A 7,500-nucleotide genomic window follows, 5' to 3' on the forward strand; every position below is an offset into this window, starting at 1 on the left:
CTCTTCCCGGCTTTCCCTTTCTTTCTAGTTTCCTTTCCCTTTCTCCTTCACTTCTTCAACTGTCACTTTAACTTTCCTTCCTTTGCGACTTTCCTCTTCCTCTTCGTTTTATTTACGTTGTTAGTCCTTTATTTCTTTTTTCTTCTTTTCCTTTTACTTTCACTTTTTCCTCTTCTTCCATTAATTCCTACTTGTCCTTTCCTTTCCCATTTACTTCTTCTTTTTCCCTTTTGCCGTTCATTTCCTACTTTCTTTCCTTCCTTCTTCTACGATTTTGCCTACCATTTTTTTTTTTTTCCATTTCTCTTTTTCGTTACTCATTCACTTTTTTTCTCCTTTTCCTCCTCGCCTATCTTCCCTATCCTTCCACTTGGTTCTATTTGTACCTTCCCTTTCCCCTTAATTAACTTCCTTACTTTCTTTTTACATCCTCATTAATTTTTTTCACTCATTTTTCCTTCTTATTTCCCATTTCTAAATTTATCTATCACTTCCCTTCCTTCTCTTCCTTCCCCTCCTATATCCCTCAACTTAATCCCTTCCTTATTCCCTTCATTCTACTTCTACCTGTCAACAGAACACTAGCAACAAAACCAGGTACATTGAACACACACACACCTGAGCGAGGAACCTCATTTACCTGTACAAAACACCTTACAAACGGACAGGTGCGCCAGGTGAGTTTGGCGTTCACCTGGAGGAGGTATCACCCTAAGGCCACGTCTCCATCAACGTCAGGTAGCGTTGAGTGGTGCGTGTGTACCGTAACTCAACGTTGCTTACCGCCCCTTCCTCCCTCTGCCCCGCTTCGCCTCTCGTTCACTCGTCCCAGGGTTGAGAAAGATGTTAGGTTCTGAGATGTGTGTGTGTGTGTGTGTGTGTGTGTGTGTGTGTGTGTGTGTGTGTGTGTGTGTGTGTGTGAAAAGGATGTTTTTCTTCTTTGTTTTGCTTGTTTGATATGGTAATTTGTGTTGTTGTTGTTTTTCTTTTTTGGGTGAATTTGTGAGGTTGTCTGCAGTCAGTTGTTGTTGATGTTGTTATTGCTCTTGTTATCATTACCGCCGCCATCATCATTATCATTATCATCAATTTGAATTTTTTTGCTCAATATCTTTATTTCTTTTATTTATTTATTACTATCATTATTTTAATAGGAACAAAAAATCAACTCTCTCTTTTTCACCTGTAATTAAAACGTCTTTACCTGCTCATTTATCATCCCACAGCAACACAATACGCAACACGACCACACAACACACGCGGGGCCCTCACAACACAACACAGCTCAGTGACAACACAAAAAACATGCCTTTCTTGGGAACACACACGACTGCCAACACCCCAAACACTTCGGGCTCTCAGATGTTCGTACTATTTTCAAATACCACAGAGGCGATTGGTTGAGTTCCCGAAGTCTCCTTGACATACAGAATCAATAACACGAAATAGTTAGTTACACTTTGAAAACACACTTGCAAACCTCAAATATTTTCCACGACTGTTTCTTTCCCCTCGACAGTATACTAATAAATTTCTATAACTTCCACTGGAGAATGTTACACGTTGAAAACACTTGAAAATCCAAAAAAAAAAAAATCTTTCATCTCTGTTTCTTACATCTTGAAAACACAGTTGTCGACCTCGATAACACCTGCTAGAGTTTTTAACACGGGCGACATGAAACGAAGATATAAGGAATTCGTTCACGGGGTAGAAAGGAGTGAGCGAGACCGACAGCTACTATACACGCCGGGAACACCACGCGGTCCTCTCAGCTCAAGAATCCCACACTACCAGCCCACCTCAAGCTTAGCCAAACTGCCACTGCTACGATGAAGGCCCCGCCATGAGCCACCTTGCTGCCGGGACGCGGGAGACACTCTTGTACCGCCTCAGATGTTACTCAGATACTTTGTCCACGTACTTAGAAACACTGTTCTCTCTCCATGACTGTTTTGAAAGACCACAGAGATAGATGATTAGCTGCGTTCTCAAGAATGTTGCTGCTTGTAGTAAATTTGACATAAAAATCGTCAAAAAAGCTTTAAAATCTAGTGTTATATATTTAAAAACACCGATCTCTCTCCATGACTGTTTTGAAAGATCACAAAGATGATTACCTGCGTTCTCAAGAATGTTGCTGCTAGTAGTAATGTAGAAATCTTGTCAATTTGCCATTAAAACCGTTTAAAAAGCCTTAAAATCTAGTGCTCGTGTTTTGAAATCCTTTACTCTCTCGCTATGATAATCTTAAAAGACACAGTGGATGATTAGTCGGAATCTCAAGAGTGTTTTCCCTGTTGATAATGTATAATTCTTATTGATCTGGCAGTTGAAAACATAAGAACAGACTCAAAATTCCAAATATCTTAAAAAAAGGTCAGGATTTTCAAACGCTATATTCTCTCACCACAACTGCGTATCTATAAAAGACACAGTAATGATCATCCGGGTTATCAAGAGTGTTTTTTTTCTCAGTCAGTGATTTATACATCTTGTAAATCTGTCACCAGAACCATAAAATCACCATCAAAAACCCCAAGTAACTTCAAGTAGAGGCTTTAGAATATAGTAGAGGAGAGATGCTGCGCGAAAGTGTTACAGAATATAGTGTACCTAGAGATGCTATTATTATTTAAAGTACGTTGTAGCCCCTTACACTCTACGTATCTTGCTCTCCCATCCCGTCTCTTGTGATTTAATGGTAGGTTACATTGCATAAGTCTCCAGAACCACTTCATTAACCTTTCCACGGGCGAGAGAGGAGAGGGATGGTATGGGAGAGGAGACGAGAAGGATGAGGGATGAATGGGTGGGGTGGGTGAGGCAGTCCCGTACCTGTTGTTTACCTGTGTACACACCTCTCATTAACGGTGAGGAGATGGGCACAGGTAAGTACAGGTGAGGAAGGTTTGGTTCATCAAGAGGAGGAAGAAGAAAGGGAGAAAGTCGAGAAAGAAAAGATGAAAGGAAAATATGATGAAAGGAGATGAAAAGAAATAAAGGTAAAGAGAGAAATAAGATGAAAGTAATAAGAGATGAAGAGGAAGAGGACAGTAATAAGGAATATAGGAAAATGTGACAGAAGGAGAGAGAAGAAAGGAAAGATTACGAAAGGGAAAAAGGGAGAAATAAGATAACGGAAGAGAAGGAAATATGATGAAAGTGAGTGAAGAGGAAGAGGAGGATGGTAATGAGGAATATTTGGAGAATCTGACGGAGGGAGGAAAGATAAAGAACGGAAAGGGAAACAAGTTGAAGGGAAGAGAGTACGAGGATATTCAAATATTTCTGGAGAGAGGGAGATGGACAAATAAACATTACCTGTCCTGCTCTGAGGAATAATCATAAAGAATATTTGCTCTTGTCTGAAATATTTGAAGAGGAAGAGGAATAGAGGAAGAAAAGAATAAGGAAAGAGTACTGGTGATGATCTTACCTCTTTCCTTTCCTTTGTTTCCTCTACACTTTCCTTTTCCTTTCCTCTTTTCTTGTTTTACTTGAAAAAATATAAAAGGAGGAAAATAAAAGGACAAAAGGAAGAAAAGAAGAGAAAGGAAAAGGAAGATGATTTTACTTCCTCTTTCCTCTCCTATCTGTTCGCTCTTCTTTCTCTTCTTTTACTTCTTTAACCGTATATTTCTTCTCTCTCACTGTTTTTCTTCTCTTTGTCTCTTGTTCCTTTCCATTTCCTTCCCTTCTCATCTCCTACCTTTCATTCCTTTTCTCCCTATTTTCCTTCCCCCTAATTATCTCTCCTTGTCTTTCGTCCCCTTCCTTTCTATCCGGCTTCTCCCTTTCCTTTCCCTTCCCTTCTCCTTCCCTTCCGTTCGTCCTTACATCACAGACTATTCAAATGAAACACACACACAACACAACACAACACAACACACACACACACACACACACACACACACACACACACACACACACACACACACAGGTACATTAGAGAGGCAGGAAAGGTAAGGCACAGGTACAAGAACACGTGTAATTAAGGGAACAGGTGAGGTGAAATGAAGGAAGGAGACACTTAATGACATCCTGAGTGAAAGCGAGCCGAGAAACGGAAGTGAAATAATGAGACAAGACAAGACTGAAGTGAATAAAGAAGGAGGAGCAGGAGGAGGAAGAGGAGGAGGAGGAGAGAATAGTTTGGAGTCAGAAAGAAACGTGGGTGATATAATGTTGCATATAGTTGCATAGAATTTCATGATGGGGAATAAAATAAATGATTGGAGTTATATGTGAGAAATTATATAAGGTTAACGAGGCAAACTGAGAAGGAAGTTATGTAAAATAGATTACATACGTGCAAAGGGATTATATGTATGTAAATGTCTCTTCCACACACACACACACACACACACACACACACACACACACACACACACACACACACACACACACACACACACACACACACACACACACACACACACACACACACACACACACACACACACACACACACACACACACACACACACACACACACACAAGGACGCAATAACGCAAGCATGCACAAAATATACGCGAATTTTTACACCATGACATCAAAAAACACCAAAAAAAAAAAAAAAAAAATACACGAAACGCTTCACTTAAAACAAAAAGATATATCATATGAAAACCATAAAATGTAATAAAAAAAAACATATATACAAAAAAGAAAAGCGTTATATTATTCCTAACAACACAAACACTAACAATAAACAAATGAGAACCACAACACTATCACCAATACTAATACTGCTAACTAGGCAACACTTTAGCAACACAAGGAACACATGAGCTTACCTTGGGTTCGCACGCCTTATGCACCAAGTACTTGCATACTGAAACACACAGAAGCAGAACGTTAGTAAGAGGGAAACATTGGAATAGGTAGGGGTGATATATAACAATGGGTACGATGTCGGTATTTTGAAACGCTTTGCCTCCACCATCGGTTACTCTTCAAAGGTTCTAGTTGAAGATACTCGTGTTTTTTTAGGAGTATTTTTATGGTTAATGTGATGGATTGGCAACATTTCTAGTTTATCATAAGGAGGAACTGCCTTGAAAATCTTACCAGTTGTCTCCGTGGCCTTACAAAATTGAAGCAGTGAGAAGGGAAGGCGTTTTTTAATTTGGCCGTGAGTAAGGCTCGTATTCTCAAACACTTCTGTGCTTTGCCTCTACTATTTCAAAAGGCTTTATCTAAATTTACAGGAGTTTTTTAAGGTGTTTTTAGGGTTCTAGAGGCAGAGTGACAAGATTTCTACATTATCAACAGGAGAAACACTCTTGAAAACCGCGCTAGTCATCTCTGTGGCCTTGGAAAATAATCGTGGTGAGAAAGCAAAGCGTTTCTGAATACGGGACTAAAAAAGACCATAGTAAATAATTGGACGATAATTGGGATAGATTACAACAAGTGATACGATGAGATTAGACGAATATAAATACTTAGAAGGGTAATAATGACAGACAATGGATAAGAGTGAATTATATACAGGGTAATGATAACGTTGATAAAAAGGTAGTGGAGAAAAGAGAGAAACAAACTAAAGACAAGGAAACAAGGAAAAAAAAAGTGAAAGAGGAAGGAAAACAGGAAGAATAAACTAGAATAGAATAAAACACGATAACAGAGAGAGAGAGAGAGAGAGAGAGAGAGAGAGAGAGAGGGAAGCAGAGTGGAAAACTTGCTCTTGATATACTATGATTGGCGTGAAATAGTGCCTGATGGGATGTCCAGACTCTCTCTCTCTCTCTCTCTCTCTCTCTCTCTCTCTCTCTCTCTCTGATGCCATTATTGGAGTGCCATGAAATCGGTCAATCAACCAATTTCTCCATATGTCCGTCTGTCTGTCTGTCTGTCTGTCTCTCTCTCTCTCTCTCTCTCTCTCTCTCTCTCTCTCTCTCTCTCTCTCTCTCTCTCTCTCTCTCTCTCTCTCTCTCTCTCACCCTTCATCCCATTCTATAAAAAAAAAGGTACCAGACAATGAGACACAATCACAGGTGAGGGTAAGGGAAAGGGGGCAGTCATCACAGGTAAACACACAGCCAGACACAGGTAAGCATAGAGGCAGACACCGGTAAACACAGGTAGGCGGACTCAGACTCACCTCGGCAGCAGGAACCAATCTTGACCACGGGCTGATGGCACACCTGACACGCCCGCGCCTTTTTGATCTTCTTGACCTTGAACACATGGCGCTGGGTCTCCACTGTGCTCGGCTGCGGGAGAGAGAGAAAAGGTCAGGTTAGGTCATGGATAGGAAGGTTAGATAGATAGATAGATAGATACATTGACTGATAGGTAGGTAGGTAGATACATGCGTACATACATACAAATATATTTAGATGGAGGAGGAGGAGGAGAAGGAGAAGGAGGAGGAGGAAGAGGAGGAGGAGAGGAGGAGGAGGAGGAGGAGGAGGAGGAGGAGGAGGAGGAGGAGGATGGTAGGATCCGTCAGCATCACCTATGTAAATCAGCACAATTGAGGGTAGAGAGCGAGAGAGAGAGAGAGAGAGAGAGAGAGAGAGAGAGAGAGAGAGAGAGAGAGAGAGAGAGAGAGAGAGAGAGAGAGAGAGAGAGTGACGACAAACCCTCAAATACATCAATAAAATCCCCAAAAATTACAAATAAAGCGCGTCTATCTAAAAAAAAGTAAATAATAGAAGAAATAAAAGAAAACAGAAACAAACCATAAAAAGAAAACGAGAGAAAAAAAACCGGAACACTCACAAACAAAAAAAAAAAAAAAAAGAAAAGAGAGACCATTTTTCACAACCTCTAATTAGACATACAAGTTACCCAGGTGAGACAAAAGGGGCAGGTAAACCCAACTCTGCCCCTTCACCTTGTACTTTAATCAGAAAAATGACTCCTTAACGGTTGCTGGTGTTGGGAAAGCCTTCGTGCATTATTTTTTCCCTGCGCACGTGAGCCAACGGAGAATGAGATGGAAATGAGAGGCAGGAGAGAAAAAAAAAATAAGGAAAAAAAGAAGGGAGGGTACGTGATGTGAGGATTATGCATGAGTGTGTAGGAAACAGTAAAGAAAGGAGAAGAATGGGAGAGAGTGAAGATGGGAGGGATGAATAAGAGGAAAGAATGGATGTGAAAGGAAAGTAAGGGATTGTGAAAAGGAAGGTTTTTGGGAATAGAGAATGAAAAGAAAAGTTCAGAAAAGGTAAAGGAGAGAAGGAACGTGAAAGGATATGGAGAGAAGAAAATATGGAAGGATATGAAGGAAATGGAAGAGGAAATGAATGAAAGGAATATAAAGAAATGGGAAAAGTGAAAAATAGAAAACAAAATAATGGATAAAGATAAAAAAAAAATAGAAACAAACTAATGTAATGAAAAACAAACAAAGGATGAAAAAGAGTACGAAAGGAAAATAGAGGAAAAATCAAGAGGAAATTAGAAAAAATAGGAAGAAAACCAACAAAACAAAACAGGAGAAAAAGAGAAAGACTGACAAATAAATGAAAGGAAATTGGGTG

The 7,500-nt window shown here is 39.9% G+C and overlaps 1 protein-coding gene across 1 annotated transcript in view; it reads right to left on the reverse strand.

Moving 5' to 3' along the window:
- Positions 1 to 7,500, reverse strand: part of LOC123507679 — a 367,512-nt gene that overhangs the window by 54,498 nt on the left and 305,514 nt on the right. The window contains exons 3-4 of the mRNA XM_045260794.1: positions 6,114 to 6,225; positions 4,801 to 4,838 (exon numbers count right to left, since the gene is read on the reverse strand). Of these exons, the coding sequence (XP_045116729.1) occupies positions 4,801 to 4,838; positions 6,114 to 6,225 (150 nt within the window). The remainder of the gene's footprint in view (positions 1 to 4,800; positions 4,839 to 6,113; positions 6,226 to 7,500) is intronic.

Source organism: Portunus trituberculatus, chromosome 23, assembly GCF_017591435.1.
Source record: "Portunus trituberculatus isolate SZX2019 chromosome 23, ASM1759143v1, whole genome shotgun sequence".
Taxonomy (NCBI): domain Eukaryota; kingdom Metazoa; phylum Arthropoda; class Malacostraca; order Decapoda; family Portunidae; genus Portunus; species Portunus trituberculatus.